This window comes from Eutrigla gurnardus (genome assembly GCF_963514095.1).
Source record: "Eutrigla gurnardus genome assembly, chromosome: 15".
Taxonomy (NCBI): Eukaryota; Metazoa; Chordata; class Actinopteri; order Perciformes; family Triglidae; genus Eutrigla; species Eutrigla gurnardus.
The window spans coordinates 15,462,180-15,479,532 of record NC_139938.1 but is presented as its reverse complement, the minus strand read 5'-3'; the positions used below and the strand labels follow the sequence as shown (position 1 = coordinate 15,479,532).

General features: G+C 40.0%; 1 protein-coding gene across 1 annotated transcript; it reads right to left on the bottom strand.

The window, feature by feature from the left end:
• Positions 1-22: 22 nt before the first annotated feature.
• On the bottom strand, positions 23-14,969 carry lig3 (ligase III, DNA, ATP-dependent). The gene is made up of 21 exons (XM_084029022.1): positions 14,883-14,969; positions 13,524-14,095; positions 13,194-13,322; positions 12,011-12,226; positions 11,760-11,911; positions 11,328-11,494; positions 10,395-10,472; positions 10,119-10,287; positions 7,260-7,415; positions 5,838-5,969; positions 5,664-5,743; positions 4,345-4,432; positions 4,135-4,212; positions 3,716-3,839; positions 2,479-2,621; positions 2,313-2,387; positions 1,788-1,934; positions 1,343-1,493; positions 848-933; positions 699-779; positions 23-513 (listed from the first exon to the last, which is right to left on the bottom strand). The coding sequence occupies exons 2-21, from the start codon at positions 14,065-14,067 to the stop codon at positions 280-282; spliced, it is 3,030 nt and encodes a 1,009-aa protein (XP_083885148.1). The 5' UTR covers positions 14,068-14,095; positions 14,883-14,969; the 3' UTR covers positions 23-279.
• Positions 14,970-17,353: the final 2,384 nt, after the last annotated feature.

Here is a 17,353-nt window from a genome sequence, read left to right as displayed (position 1 = left end):
TAGCAAAGAACTAACACTGGAATGATGTTACAAAGATATTTTATTATCTTCCTCATGATTAACAGTAATCAAGTAGTTGCTGTAACTACTTTTGTTCCAATGTTCGTACAAAATGTCTACATCTACAGTTCATTTTCTTCACAAATACGCAAAAAGGTAAAAACCTAATTCACACTGTATGTGCACTGTCCTGGTTTGAGTTTGTACAAGTATACAAACCACAAAAGGTCTTGGAAGGAACAAAATGTAACCAGTCCATTTCATCTATTTAGTGTGTACTTAACAGGGAGGTACGATGCGTCTCTTGCGGATACATTCCCAGATCCAGCTAGGAGACACTCTCTGGGCATGGCTGTCCTCTTCAGGCTCAGCCATGGTGTGTGTCGCCGAGGCAACTTCATAGTCCAGTACGACATCTCCATCATATGCCATAAAGTACCGCCTCAGCTTGTTGAAATCCTGCACTGAGGCGGGCAGGAAAAGCTTCACTCCACTGAAGATGTCCAGCAGCGTCTACGGGAAAGCAGAGTGGTGTTCAAGCAGCCAATTTGTTATAGTACCAAACTGAAAATCCAGCAACTTGTAGTACAACTTTTATATTCTCACAACTCTGCAGATAGAGTTCAAATATGTGGGGGCTGAAATGACGCTTCTCTTTGTAGCACAGTTAAATGAAGGGAGAACTCTCGTTGACCAACCTTGTCATTCCTCGGCTCCAGTAGTTGAGAGGTTGGCTTCGTTTTGCTTTGCCCGTTGCTGTGAACACTCTCAGTCTTCACCTGATGGGAGAAAGGCATTACTGTATACATCCGTCAGGTTAACGTAGTGTGTGATGTGCAACAAATACCTTCTTCGCACTGGATGCTTGTGAGCCAGGACTGCGGGGCTCGGATTTTACCGCCTTTGGTTTGGGTTTGGGTTTGCTGCTGATGTCTGTGAATTGAGGGCATGTTGATGATATAACAAATAAACCAGCAGCTGCAGCACTGAAGAACCTGATCACAACAGAGTCCACAAACTGTTTATTTTTGCCTTCTCGTTGAAATTTAAACTGCCAGTGAATGTCTGTACTTAATGTCTGTAAACTATCTGTTTAGGGGCAAATAACATGACTCTTTGAAAAATTATTGAAATATTATACTTTGTGGGTGGAGGAAACCATCAGTACAAGATAGTATCGAGATATATCTTGTCACATATACTAAGAATACTTTATGACAAACTATTGATCAATGAATGTATCTATTGTACAATAAAAAGGTATATTAAAAGGTTATAAAAATCATAAAATGGTGCTAAGCAGTTCTTCCCTCCCCTTTATATCATTGCTTTGTGAACTTACTGGTCTTCTTGGGTGGAGCACTTCCATGGGACGAGGGCGACGGGGAGCTTCCTCCACTGTCCCCTCCCGAGGAGCCCTTCTCATCGGTGGACGTGGAAGGGCCAGCTGTCACTTTGAAGTCACAGTTCTCCTTTGAAATGCGGAAGAGCTCCTAAGCAGAGTGATGAAACCACCATGTGAGTTTCAGCCGAGAGTTGAAGACTTGTGTCACATTCAAGTTATTTAGTGCAGACGTGTTTTACTGATTTCAACTCGTTTGAAGGAATCATGGTTAATTGTTTATCACTGTCTCTTGTAGTTTCCATTGACAATTAACTGGATCTAAGAAAAGACTCTACAAATCATGTCCTTGAATGTGTAATATCTGATCAAAAACACGCACTATTAACAGCAATGCATACAAAACTATGGCACGTGCATCTGAATTACAACAGGGACGTCCTACTTTAAGCTGGTCCAGGTTTGTAGCAGTCTTCCAGTCCTTGTCATCACGGATGCGTGTCATGCGGGGGAAGCGGATGGAGATGCCATCAGCGGTGTGCATTTCTGATTTGGAAAACTCTGCGCCTGTGATCTCCCAGACAGGAGCTTGCTGCAGCAGAGGAAACAACAGCCGCAGCAGGCGAGACGTAAATAACGGAGGCAAATATACGAGTGCTTTTCCCTCAAATGGAAAAAAAAACACAATTCTACTGCTCAAATGGATGGAGGGAGTGAGAACTATTGCTATTTGAGTTCTATTTTCAGACTTGAAAGTCAGCAAGGGTCATTTCAATCAAATGTTCTCAATCTCTACAGCTAAAAAGGTTTTACACCTGCAGCATGGGTGACCGTCATCTCAATATGCTTTAGACTAATTTATTTGGAGCAATCCCTGCAGAAGACGACATGAGATGCTTCACTTAAAAGGTCTGAAGGCACCAAATACACAACTAGCTGAGCACCAACTGGGAAATACGGGAAATCTCACCTGAGGATTACGAATAACGAAATCTGGATAATAGTTCTTGATGATTTTCAGCCAGCCTGGGATTTTGCTTGGGTCCTACACAAAGAAACAAACACAAATGTTTATGTTTGGGTTTTATTACATCAGCTCCATACTCCAGACAAGCTCTAAGTGGATCCTCTCTGACCTTGCTGATCTTGATCACGTCCAGCTCTTTCTGGAGCCGGGCCAAGGTGGCGTCATCGTAGCCCCCGGAGCACTTGGTGACTGTGCACCACTTCTTGGAGTGGGGGTCGTAACAGCCCATGAGAAAACTGGACATGATGCCCCCTGGTGGGTAGAAGAACACACGGCTTTAGGTGTGCTGCCAGTGATATGAATATATATATATATATATATATATATATATATATATATATATATATATATATATATATATATATATATATATATATATATATATATATATGATATACTCCCACTTAACTAGCCCCTTATTTCCAGTTGTTTTTCCAGCTGTTCTACTTCCCTCTTTGTTCCACAGTATGTTGACAAGACATCTGATTTGTTGATTCTGCTGTATTACCTGGTCTTCACACTGTGAGCTGTCTTTATTACCTATGCTTTTGAGATTTGTACATTATGTTACATACTCATTAACAAGCATCCTCAATGGCCCTCATATCTTGTCTGCTTAATCATCAGCGTCCTATATACACCGTGTTTTATCTGATTACTTTTCCACATTAAATGGAAGGTATTAGATTCTGTATTCTCGGCTTTTGTATTCATAACGTTGCAGAGTTGTATTGTTGTTAGTTTAACAATCATGCAGACAACAATCCTGTAAACTTCATACAGAATCTTTACATTGTAACCACATCCTATTGTATAGTTTAAAAAAGTGTTCATAGACACTTGTGTGTCAGAGTTATAGAAAAAAAAGTCTTCGAACACTTGTCTTTTAAATGCAACTTTTTGCATCGGATGTGCCAGCTTACATCTCGGCCATGTCTGCCTATGAGTGTCCACCTTGGAGGGAGTCAGATGTATTTTCTGGTCAGAGGAGCGGCCTTAGGAAGTCTATTTGCTACTACTACCACCACGATCTGTTTGTAACAGACACAACAACGTTTTTGTCACTTTGGTGTGCAAGAATGTTGATATAGGACTTGAATGTCAAAGTTAAGAAGCTTCGAAATGAAGCTATTAAAAGCCCTTCTGACACGGAGACCGATGACACCGTGCTTCCAGCCGAAAAGAAACAAACATATTGGAATTTCTCCCATTTGTCCTGACATTGACGCGCACACGCCCGACCGAGCATTAAAAGACGGCACCAAAACTGGAGGAAAATCGAGTCGTGACAAAGCCTCTAAAGAAGTTGATCACATGATGGCATGTATGGTTGGGACTTCACGGACCGTTTGACCCTTTTCCGTAGAAGGCGCCAAGCACCACCAGGTCAGCTGTGTCTGCCATCGCGCCTTCGTTCAGATAGTCCTTCTTCACCTTCAGCCAGTGGCGCTTCCCTGGTTCATAAGAGCCCTGAGACACACACAGCTTGATCATCAGAACCTTTCACACCTGTAGTTTATATAATAATAATAATAAACGTTATTTGTATAGCACCTTTCATACATGAAATGCAGCCCAAGGTGCTTTACAACAAGAAAATGACGTGCACCAAGTGCTTCACATTAAAAAAAAACAGAATGAACCTAAAAACAGTCATTAAAAAAAAAGGAAGAAAGCTAACAATATGAGTGTACATCTAATTAAAGTCCTCATTCAATACATTCACAGACAGTTCTTTCCATTTAAAAAAAAAAAAGCAACTCACCTTCAAGTCTTTTAGCACCAGGCCTTCAAGTCCTTCTCTGATGACACGAGTTATCATATCAGCCAGATCGCCTGCCCTCTGACAAAAAAATAACATAATATATATATATATATATATATATATATATATATGATATCATATGAGCTGTGAGCTGTTACAGATATATGTTTTATTCACATAGCAGAAAGTCTAACTATGAGTTGTACTTACAGTGACATGCTTCATCTCTGAAAACAGGATCCTGTTGGTCACCTCCACCATGTTGTCATGCAGGAACTTCCTGCGTTCATACAGAGGCCTGGACAACACGAGGACGGTGGATAAATGTGAGATAGCTTGTATTGTTAACAACGTCCACAGGTATTAATGTAAACTACACCTGGGACACAACTAAATAATAATAAAAATATAATGTATATCAAAAAATAAAAACAAAAAAATAACAGTTTATTCTTCAGTTTCTGTGTTTGCATGAAAATAACTGCATGTGAAATTGTTAAGTTAGACAGACCAATGTTACACAATTATACCAAAGATTTGTCCTCAATTTCTTAAATTAATCCTTTAAAAATGTTACTCCTACTAGACACACTAGGACATCAAAAGTGAAACAAATCTGAAGTTAAACTACAAAAGCTATGAGGCAAACCAACTTCCAACACATTTAATTTGAAATTAAAATGGGATAAATAGGAATGATTTTCTAACCCCGTGGTTTTCAACCATAATCCAAACACACAAAAACACAACGCTGAGTGGTGAACATGCAAAGTGGCAAATGGGACAGTCATTTAAGTTTTTATCATCTAAGACATTATCTCAAGATGTCTTAAACCTTAAAATAAAATAAAGTGTTTATAAGACAACTAATAATACGATCATTCTTAACTTTTAAAGACACACCTGGATTTCCACAAAAATGTACTGATGGACTCCAGACTGTACAGAACTCCGCTGCCAGGCTTTTAACCACAACAAAGAGACATGATCTTTCCACTGGCTCCCACTGGTTTTAGTATAGATTACTTTTAAGGCTCTCCTTCACCTTCTCACTGACTTTTTAGCACCATCTGTTCCAGCGATCTGTCTGAAGCCCAAAGGGGACAGTGGTTTTCGGTCAGAGTCTCTGGAACGATCTGCACGAGGAATCGGGACGGCTGAGTCACCGATCCCCTTTAAAAAGGTGCTAAACTCCAAATACAGAGCATCTATATAGCGGCAAATGACTATGTGTGACGTATAGAGGAACTAGGTCTACCTGACACACTCCCTCTGTGTGTGTTGTCAACAAAGCTTCTCCGTGCTTTGTTTACGTAGCCGGTCTGGCCTTGTGTTTGCGGCTAGCGGCTGCACTGCGCTCACACAGCAACGTTACAGTTGTTAATGCTTTAAATAAACTTTTATCAGAGAGCCTTTCCTGATTCAACTCATTTATTTCATTTCAAAATGGTTTTCTAAATGAAAACTATAAATAAACTGAATTATTATCATCGTTGTCATGACGATGACTGGAGTGAAAAACACATTACCTCTCCATGAGACTCACGCCGTTGAAGTAGATACAGTCAAAAACAAAAAGGCACACTTTGGCATCTTGGAAGGCTGCTTTCTGAAGCGAGGGGGAAAGAACAATGACTGGTTCAATTCATGTGAAAAAATAAATAAATAAAAAAAGGTGCAAATTGTGGCTGTGGTGTTCTCACCTTGTGCACACCCAAAGTCCCAAAGGGCAACGGTTTACTGGTGTTTGTGTCAATCAGAAGAACTTCAGCATCCAATATCATACTGTGTCCTCCAGGGAATGCCTGGGGGATGTATTCCTTGAAATGAGCCACCTGACACACACACACACACACAAGGACACACACACACACACACACACACACACACACAAGGACACACACACACACACACACACACACACACACACACACACACACACACACACACACACACACACACACACACACACACACACACACACACACACACACACACACACACACACACACACACACACACACACACAGGGCTTAGATAGAGTAGAAATGAGACGCATTTGAAACAAGGTTTGCAGCAAATCCCCATCCCAGGTTTTTAAATCAGCTTGAAACTACAAAACTAAATAATAAAAGGGCATTGACCTGATGAAGAACATTTCAATACGTTTGGATGAATGAAGAATGAATGAAGAATTCACATTTCAATATTTGAATTTTCATTTAATTTTTGAAACTAGAGATTGAGAGCATAAACTAATTTAAAGTGTTTGGGGTTCTTTTTGCAACCAGAGGAGTCGCCCCCTGATGGCCACCAGAGAGAATGAAAGTTTAGTGCACTTCAGGATTGGCTTCACTTCTCGGAACCAGAGGTTGCTGCCTAGTTTTAGCTGGGTGTGTGGAATTAAAGCAGTGGCAATGCAAGAAAGCGGTGATAGTGAAAAGCAGCAGCAACCCGACATTAACATAAAGTGCCTAATTACAGTGGCTGAGGGTCCATAATGACCCATTTGGCTGATGGGTAGCATGGGCAAGGGCAATGGGATAAAAAGCAAAGACTGGGCCACACTTAAAAAGAAACAAGCCCCTGGAGGGAAAGACAGTAGCTTGTGAGGAGCTATTTAGGAATCAGTAACGAGTAACCAAGGGGTGTTCCTCCAGATATTGTCATCAATACTAATGTGTGTTGCATTAAAAAGCCTGCAGAATTGTGGGTAAAAGTAAGAAAAAAAGCCTTCATGAGGATTTAGATAGGTAGTTACATTACATTACTTGTAAGGCCTATTTTACCTTCTGTCTTAGTGCCTGGTGTTCTTTCCTGAAGTTTACTGGTGTTCAAGGTTGCCGTGAGATCTATACTATGTACACAGCAACAACCTCTAGTGGTTTGGAAGGGCTACTGAACATGTTGTAAGGCTCACACTGAGACAGCAAATGCTGGAAAAATCACTGTGAGAAATGTCTGAATTGCACGCTGGGAAAATACCTTAACATTGCTAATCCTGCAGGGGGGGCAAACCTGAGGAGATTTCATTCTGACATGCATTGTCATACTAATTGGTATACAGCCTCACAGGCCTAGTGTGTGCGTGTGTGTGTGTGCATTTGTGTGTATTAGAGACTGACTTTGTGTGGTAGCACTGGCTTGAGGCTGCGGCTGAAGTAGCTGAAGTTGTCTCCATTCTTGTGGACTTGCACACGTTCTCCATCATACTTGATCTCAGAGTACATCCCGTTGGGGCATTTCTTCATGGCGTACTCGATGGATTTACATGCCTCCGCCTGAAATCATAAAGAAAATACATAAAAAATAAGCTCTCAGCAAGGAACACCATTCTTATATATATAATTGCTTTTCATTAAAAGTTTCCCTCATGGCAAAAGTGAGCCTTTTCTTTTTTCTTTGCTGCAAATAGAAATTCAACATTCACATAGACACGAACACATGGGGAAATCAGGTCCAGGCTCCAACATTACCAACGTTACCCTTTTAAGGCGAAGTGACTAATGGGGAAGACGATATTTGAAACTGGTCTAGTATTGAGGGAGAACGCTGTCGCCGGCCGCTACAAAACGGGTCGTGTAGGCAAGTTACGATCCACGAAAAGTGTCGTGTTTTTTCCTACTGACAAGCTCAGATTGTTGTTATGAGTGACAACATTATGGAAAGGACCATATAGAGAAAAGAAAACACTTTTACTTGATATGTTTGTTATTGTGCCGCACTCAAGGAGAAGTCTATGGTGCAATCTGTGAATATATCCAGATACTGTGGCTCAAATGAATTGGCTCCATCATATTCAAATACCTCATCCCTATTGTCTAAGTAATCTAAATATTTAGCCGTGACATTGAAAATCCTTTAGATAACACTAAGCTACGTTTGGGTGTGTCGTGTAATTTTCGTATTGTCACAGTCGAAATGCGACTTTCTTGACAACTAAACCATATCTGTTAAAATGACATGTATAATTCATGACACAACGATTCGTCTCTCACCATTAACAATCGGATCTGTTTTGTCCGAAATAAAGACCTATGGTGGTCCAACAGAGGGGGTGGCACTTCGCCTCACTATTTGAGAAATTTGGTTTGGCTATTGTAATCTGGCCAATCTACTGGCTTGATTACAAACCTGTCTAATCATCTGACTGCTTGAGTTTCTTGACCTGACTGAATTTTTTTCTCAGGTCCAAGCAATTACTTTGTTGACAACAGTGTTACCAAAATAAATTGAAGTCATAGCTACAAAAAAATAAGACCTACACGTTGCAAGGTGCCGGTGTTAAATAAAAGCAGAGAGCAATAACAAAAAGGCTGCAATGTACTCGGCAAAACTGCCTCACAAACTCAGTTATCTGCTGCGTGTCTCAATAATCTCATAAAACCTTATTTATCTGTCTCCGTGTTCTCGCAGCGTGTTCTGGTAATATTGTACCGTTACACTAATCGATATGACCAATGCTGGCAATGTGACTGTACATCCACCTGCTGCTCTAAGAGCACTAACCGTATTTCAGAGTTCGCCAGCCTAAATTACACATGTCCATACACTTCTTGATTAAATGTAATGTTTCTCCTTTCCTAATGTGTCTACTGGATGTAACAGAAAAAGGAATAAGCTTTTAACCTTCTGCAAACTACGTTAAACGTTCAAAAGACTAAAAAACTGAAGTTGTAAGCCTGTGGGAAGTTTGGAACTGGACTATGTTATTCATTTGTAAACTAAAATGGGATATAGCTGCAATGAATTTCAATTTACTTTTATATTGTATAATTAAAAGTCTGCAGTGTAATATGCAATTTAATGGTCTGCAGATTTTTTGGAAAGCACATTTTAAATCATGCTGAATTAATAGTTGCATTTATAACGAGGGATTCGGGATAGTCGTGTGTTCAGAGGAGAGAGTTATCTGGCAGTTCCAGCTGCTGCCTGTTTGGTTGCCTAGCAACGAGCCATCGGCTGGAAACATCCTATACTCTTCATCTTGTGGCGTTTTCTTCTAATCTAGAAATCTAAGGGACCTGATTTATTCTTCTGGTCGGCCAATCACATCTACGTGATCAGATAGTCCCTCTCTTATTGGACGTACATGCAAGGAAGGTTTGCTTTGTTTTGACTAGATGTATGGCCGCCTTAATCGTAACTGAAGAAAGTGGATCACAAATACAAAAAAAACGAAAAGAAATGTGTTACAGTGTTGAAAGCTACTTGAAGCCTTTGAGCTATTTTTAAAAGAAGTCCAAACACATCCCATGAAATTAAAAACAAAAGTATTTAAGCAACAATAACTGTCTTTTATTGGAAATCTAGTTCTGATTTAGAGTTTATATAACTTGCATGCCTTTCCCTGAAGCAAAAAAATATTGTGATTATTATAGTGTTAGCCCTGCTGGATATACATAATATATAATGAATTAGCAATTAAATGAGGAGTCGAAACATGTTTTAGCTTGTTGTTTTTCCTCAAGTTTTTCCCTGTTCCTATTCAAGTCAGATTCCCCCACACTGTTTGATGATGCGACTACCTGAAAAGCACTGCAGTTCAGACAAATAGGCCTCGCACCGAATCACATGAAGAATAAACAGTTAAATCAGGGAGAACTGCTGAAAACAGGTCTGGGGGATATGACCAATGACTATTTTTGTAGTGAATAAAATACTTAAGAGAATGAAAAATCACTTTTCTCATTTAATTAACATTTAATTTAATTTTAAGTGCAAAACCAGAATGACATTTTGAATGAAATCACAATCAAGTCAATTGATTGAGACAATAGATTGATTTAAGAAGAATTCGTATCAAGTCTCATTTTCTGACTGATTTGAGTTATTGTTGGTAATTACCCATTTAGACAATGGAATTCTGAATCACTATATGATTCCATCAACATGACAGTTGAAAGATGGAAGATGAATTATCGTATTGAATTATCAACCAGGGATGAGATTATACTTTTATGTATTTTAGTAGCGGTACTCACCAACATGGGCTGAACGGGGGTCATGAGCGAGGCCTCTATGGTGAGGAGTTTCCTGGGTCCCGAACCATTAGACGCCTCCTGTTGATTCTTCAACACCCGCTCAATCACGTCGCCCAGATTACGTGAGGCCTTGAAGGCATCGTAAGCGTTTGGATCCACGGCATCCAAGCTGTAAAAACAGACAATAATGAAAGAGGAGGTCAAAACTGGTATGAAAAAAAAATCAACCTTCAATGTGTTTACTTTTACTTTTAGGCGGAAGACAAAGAGACTTACACGTGTTTCGCTCCAGAGTTCATCTTCAGGTCATGTTTAATGAGCCGTATGATGCATTTCAGGTCATTACTGGTGCATCTATGACGAAAAGAGAATGCAGATTATCACCGGGGGAAAATTGTGATTCAATTCATGAAGCAGAAATCTAGCTCTTTATGACCAGAAAGGTTTGAAAATAAAACTACATAACCTGCCCTATCAGTCTCGTATTAACTTTTTTTCCAGTACCGCACAAAATATTGCTTCTGTACGTTTACAGCTTGCAAGATGTTATTTATGACAAATAAACATAATCCCACTCGGCATCTGCTACTGTGGAGAGTAGAAGTGTCTACTGTGTGTGTGTGTGTGTGTGTGTGTGTGTGTGTGTGTGTGTGTGTGTGTGTGTGTGTGTGTGTGCGTGTGTGTGATATGCCTCAGGCAGGCAAACAAGAAGGAAGGAAAATGCCAAGAACAAATAACAATGAAAAAAGCAGTTCAAGCCAAACCAGTGGAAACAAATATTAGCAACACAAACCATCACTCCTTCTGAATTACTGGCTTTTACACATTTTGCAGTAAACTGTTCGTTTTTTAAAAAGCTATTTGAACCATTACTGACAGGTCTAGCACCAAAATAAAGGCTTCATATAGAGGCACGACTACAAAAGTCCAGTCCAGACATAATGACTTGTGATGAGTGTTACTAGTATTAGTATTGATTCGTCAGTACATTAGATTAGTCTGTATTTTATCATCGCCAGCACGGAGACATAATAAAATGCAGCTCTGTGTGACACAGACCAGGTCACTTAAAGTCTGAACCATGCCCCCTGAATGTTTGTGCTGTTGGATAGGTGGAGGGAGAGCCTTCAGTTGTTTTTATTACACCTTTAACTGTATGGTTTTACTACCTGGCCAAGTTAATATGAAAAAGATGATGAACTGCATTACTTCTTGGCAATTTCCTCCAGCTCCGTCTGCTGCTCATCCTCTTTGGTCAGCTGGGCGAGGCGGGTTAGTGAGGCGTCCACTTCCTGGATGGTCAGAAGGCTCTTGGCAGCGGCGGGAAATGATTTACTCTCATCAAAGAACATCCTCACCGTCTCAGACACATCCCCCTTAAAAAAAAAAAAAAGACAGCCACTGTTTAAGTATAATTTTGACAATCAGTTCCTCTGTGGTCTTTTTTCAAGCCACAATATCAATAAACTATAATTGGCCCAGAATGAAAACCTCTGAGAAATGCATTTCAATCATAAGAATATTAATATTAACTGCTTTGAATAAGAGCTGATTTAATTTAAAGATAGAATATTCCGTTTATATGGGAAATGCTTGAACATTATCAAAGAGTGTGTGTGTGAGAACATACGGATCACAGACCTGCTCCAGGTCGCGCACCATGTCATCCTGGTTGCATCTGAATATGCGGCTGAAGAGTTTTACAATTTGCTTGTCGTTGAGGTTGTAGACACTTTTCACAACACCTGGCAGGAGCAGTTTCACTGTCAGGTAAAGATCTCCATGAAACTTATCTAGGATAAAAGAAGATTCACAACAAAATATTAGTTATACAAATATTGGCAGAGCTTGAGAAATAACTAAGCAACAAATAAACAGATTAACACACTAACCTCCGCCTGAGCCCTTCCTGAGGAACTTTTCAATAATCTGTGTCTTGACATTGTAGCTGTTGTGTTCTGCCACCGTGGCACAGAGCTTGCGAAACTCTCTTAGGAGGCAGTCCTTATGCTGGCGGTCACAAAGCTGGGCAGACAGGGGGCTGCCTTCGCTGACACTGGCAGAGGAAGAGGATGGTCCCGGGCTGCTGGAGCTGCCAGCTTTTGCAACTGGCAAGACAGTGAAGTGGAACAGTGCATGTGATGAGACCAGTTCAATAAAGCGAGTACTTCTGCTAGATCCAGAGTGGATTCACGATGGAACAAAAAGTCGAGCTTCTGACTTTAACAGTTTAAAAAAATCATTTGTTAGTTTCTGAATTTACTGTTCACCGCTCAGGGCATATATCAGCAAAAACCTCTCTAAAACATTTTCAAAAATAAGACATGTACCTAGTTATTGCTACTGGCCATGCTGGACAAGCGTATCCTACTCTGTAACTGGAGTCTGATCTCGACGTTGTTAATCAAACTTTGAGCGAACACTCACTGAGGCAATAAGCACAAAAAGGGGGCCAAGGACTATTTTCTGTGAAGGTGAAAGTTGTTTTATGGTGACAGAAAACTGGTGGTGCTACTTTACAGATCTGTCAGAAAATCAGGCCTGGATTTGTCACTGATGTTAGTATGGGGAATTTGAATGTGTGCAACAGGATCCAACTGGGATTTACATGTTGAGCTGTACTTTCTGGATTTTACTGTCTGCAGTTTCTCAGAATTAAAATGCCAGTTCCTTACGGCGGCTGCAAATGGATTTTTTTCTGCATAAATCTATCGACCTTGGAGCGCTGGTGAGAGTCTGGTGAGTCCAGTCCCCTGTGTGGTGATAAATTTGACTGTCTTGGATTAGAATGACAGACTCTTCCTTTTAATATGTTTCATTAATTTCAAAGAATGAAAATTCAAAGACACACAGGGAAAGTCCAACGCAACCACAAAATCAGATGGAAGTGAAACACATGTTTCTGACCCTTTCTGGTCAAAGAGTTTCCTTTTGGTGGTCTCAGAATGAGAAAAGAGCCCTTTAAAATCATGTTCTTCAACTGATGTTGTTGTAATATTGACCAGCTTTGTTTTTTTTATTGCTTCTTCGTACGGGAATGTGAGTCGCCAATTGAGCGGAGATGTCACATCTTACCAGTGAAGCCTGAGAACTTGCGTGGGGCGTTGAGAGTTGGGTCAGCAGGAGGAGCCATTAGATTTGCAGAGGTGTTCATCTTGGCCTGCACTTTCTTCTTTGGACTTGCATTGACTTTGGCCATCAGGTCTACAAGACAAGACAAATGGCTTTAGAACATAAAACAGAACCAGTTGCAATGAGATGCCATACCTTACCAATCAGGTCTCGGCAGTAAGGTTTGACAGGTTGCCATTGGCAAACATTTTGAGTATAACAAAAGGGATACATGTACAAAAGACAGCTCTTTTGTATAGTATTTACAGTAATTATTGTGTGTGTCTGTTGTACCTGAAACATGTTTATTAATAACCTCCTTGTCTACATCCTGCAGCTCCTCCCAGCCCTCCAGATCTGTGATGTCCTCAATCTTCTTCGTGGTGGCTCGCGCCCTTTCCAGCTTTTCAAATATACACTTCACGTGATACCACTCTTTCATGTCCCCTGCGGACTCGCTGAATGGGTTTGGCACGACCTTCCCTATGCGCACCACCTCCTTTGGGATTTTGTCCTTGCATTTCTTACATCCCGCGGTACCCCGTTTGGCGTATTCCACGATGAACCTCTGTTCTGCCATATCTGGCTGGTTGGAGAAAGAGTGACGTAGGGAAAGCCGTGGAGGATCGTGCTGAAGGAGTCTGGATACCGAAGAGAAGTGATGGATTTTCCGGGGAAAATTTAGCGCGTGAGCAGTCGGGGAGAGGGGTTTAAAGCATGAAGAGACGGAAAAGGCTCTTTGCACTTTCCAGAGGCGCTGAGAGATGACAGGTGTTCGAAGACGTTGAATGCCCACACAGGAAGTCTTTTGAGCTAATAAAATCTGCAGTCTCTGCATCCAGCTGTGACGGTGGCCAAGTTACAACCTAAAGAAAGTGAGATAATGGAAGATAATGTCAGCGTGGTGTCATTAGCCATCTAGTTTTATTCCTGATGATAAACTGTGTGTTGCCATGTAGCAGCACGCCTTTTCATTCACTAGTGGTTGCACAATAAACATTCAAAGAGGCAAAGCAAGCCCCCACAGCTAAACCCAAAGAGATTAACTGATTCCTATAGACTCCAGGCATAGATAGCTCAATCATGCTTTAATACAACACGTTGTAGAATATAATCGTTACTTACAGTCTAAGTGTAACTCGTGATACAATGTCTGCCATTCTACAGTTCTACCATATATAACACCAAGTTAACAAATTGTAATGTAGTGCATGAATCATATTCCATAGCTAGTCATATTACAATACTGTTAACCAGAAGAAAAAGTGGCAGATCCTTCGGTTTATCTTCACGTTAAGACTAACAATAAGCCTAACCGCTACGTGCCTCTTTAACAGTTAAACAAAGTCACGAAGTTAAACTTTATCCCTAACCATGCACGCGTGTTTGGAGAAGCGTCTTCAATTCAAATGGTTCATATCAAACGCTAAGATGACGTGTAACGTACTTAAATGGGAACTGTACTCGACGAAGGCAAATGTTATGCTAACGCTAACTACTTGATTAGCTTTAGCCATAACGTCAGTTAGTCGCTCTGTTCTACATACACATACACATACACAGCTAGCTTAGCTAGCAAAGATATTTCGCACCAACTATCAAAATATAAGTTGGCACATGGCTAACATATGTGCACATATTGAGCTACTGTACCTCGTAGAAGCGTAGTAAAGTACGATAGCACGGTCTAAATTGCTCGCACTCCTCATTGTTGTTAGCCAAAGGCAAACCAGTGTCAAGTGAACTTCAATCACATGATAAAGATTCGATGAATTTCCGGTTGGGGTCTGCAAAGTAAAATCATATCGATTATACATTTGTATTAATTACGTTAAGAGCATTTCATATTGAGTGTGGGATTTAGTATGCAATAAAGGCATACTGTCCGCGCACCTCGTATACCATGTCATGTGCATTATTTGTTCCAAAATGTGACTTTCTTTGCTTTATTTCGAAGGATGCGTATCATATTTCCGGTAGTTCACTCGCATCTTGAAGTACGTAGCCGAAGCTAAAAACGGAGCTGCAATAGCATGAGCTGTACGATACACGTTGCATTGGAGGTTGGAGTAAAAGGGGGGACCTTTAAACAAGTAGCAGAAGGTATCTACCGCCATCTGCTGGCCGGGAACTCTCAACATAATAAAATACCTCGCCATAATTGATGCATCATTCAGTGTCCCCCTACCTCTTGCATTATTGTATTATATGAACAAGTAAACATATAAGGTCATTCATACCTCTGGGCAAATTAGGCTACATATACAGTATTTGACTGCGGTCAAGCCAGCCGACACTAAAATGGAAGTGCCCCCATATACTCAGATTGACGGTAGACGCATGCAGATTGCCCAGATCGGGAGCGAGCGTCAAACTTTACAAAGTTAGCGGAAGGAACCAAGAGCGTCAACTTCCGGTTTCAAAATAAAAGCTAAACAAATCGTATATTATAAGAAGCAAATAACAACTTTCGGTTTCAAAATGAAGCCAAACAAATTGTATAAGAAGCAAATATATTTTTATATATGAATTTGAATTTTTACTACTACAAACATATTGTCTATGTCTCTTATAAATTAACAGGAAATTGGCACTTAATTGTGAGGAAATTCTTCATTATGTGTGTTGCTGAAAAGATAATTTAACATTTTTTCAGAAAATGACTGATAGAGTAAATTTTAACTGTATATATAATAACTTCGTAATTTCTCTTAATTGGTACAGTAAAAATGCTTGATTTTCAGTGTGTATTTAGTCAGAGATGTCCTCAACACAAATATATCAGTGTCATTCTGGAATTATTGAGAAAAGTATTTTTATAGCACCTCAAACATTGATAAATCAACGTATTCTGTAAAAATGTAGGACATTTACTTTGTAATATACCTTAATTGGTACGGTAAAAATGCTTGATTTACAGTATATACGTAGTCTGAGATGTCCTGAACACAAATCTATCAGTCATTTTCTGAAAAAATGTTAAATTATCTTTTCAGCAACACACATAATGAAGAATTTCCTCACAATTAAGTGCCAATTTCCTGTGAATTTATAAGAGACAGACGATATGTTTGTAGTTAATGTGAATAAAAATTCAAATTCATATATAAAAATATATTTGCTTCTTATACAATTTGTTTGGCTTCATTTTGAAACCGGAAGTTGTTATTTGCTTCTTATAATATACGATTTGTTTAGCTTTTATTTTGAAACCGGAAGTTATCGCTCTTGGCTCCTTCCGCTAACTTTGTAAAGTTCGACGCTCGCTCCCGATCTGGGCAATCTGCATGCGTCTACCGTCAATCTGAGTATATGGGGGCACTTCCATTTTAGTGTCGCTGGCTTGACCACGGAGATTTAATTTATAACAGTTTCACGTGTTTGTTTTCACCGTCAATTTCGGTGCAAGGCTGTACAGCAACATTTGTTACCTTAGCAAACGGTTACTTTGTTTGCGTTAGTGATGTATGCCTGTGCTGTGTGCCATGCAATGCTAGTATATGCTGTCCTGTTACAGAGGCGTTTCAATAAAATACAATCAATTTTGTACCATATCAAATAAAGCCCATTTGTTCAGCGCCACTCTCTGGACTCACAGCGTCGCTGCACGATGGAGGAAAAAAACGATTAACAGAATGTCTGTTTCTTAAAAAGTGAACTCAGAGTTCGACCGTCGGCAGTTTGCTTCTAAACTACGGTGGAAAATGCTGCTGCATAAAATGCAAAACAGTGTCACAGATTAAACCAGCAGAATGCAAAGCTGTTTATTGATCTCTAGCTATTAAAAATGCTTCTTACATGTTTATCCTTCAGTAATAATAACCTAATATTGTAACTCTAGGGGCAACTCTGCTGCAAAATGGGAACAGAGTGAGTAAGATGTTGCATGCAGGACTTTTACTGGTAATAGAGTTGTATTTACACTTGCTCATTAAAAGACCTGAATACTTCTTCCACCACTGAGACTAAGTACCAGTCTGCTCCACTGACTGATAATGGGACCATTAGATGAAATAGTTTCTTTTCTCGTTGTTATGCTGTTAAACTCTCATCTGTTCTGTGTAAAAGAGTTGTCCTTTAGCCTGATCGCAGCTCAAAAGCAGGAAGAGACTCATATATGCATT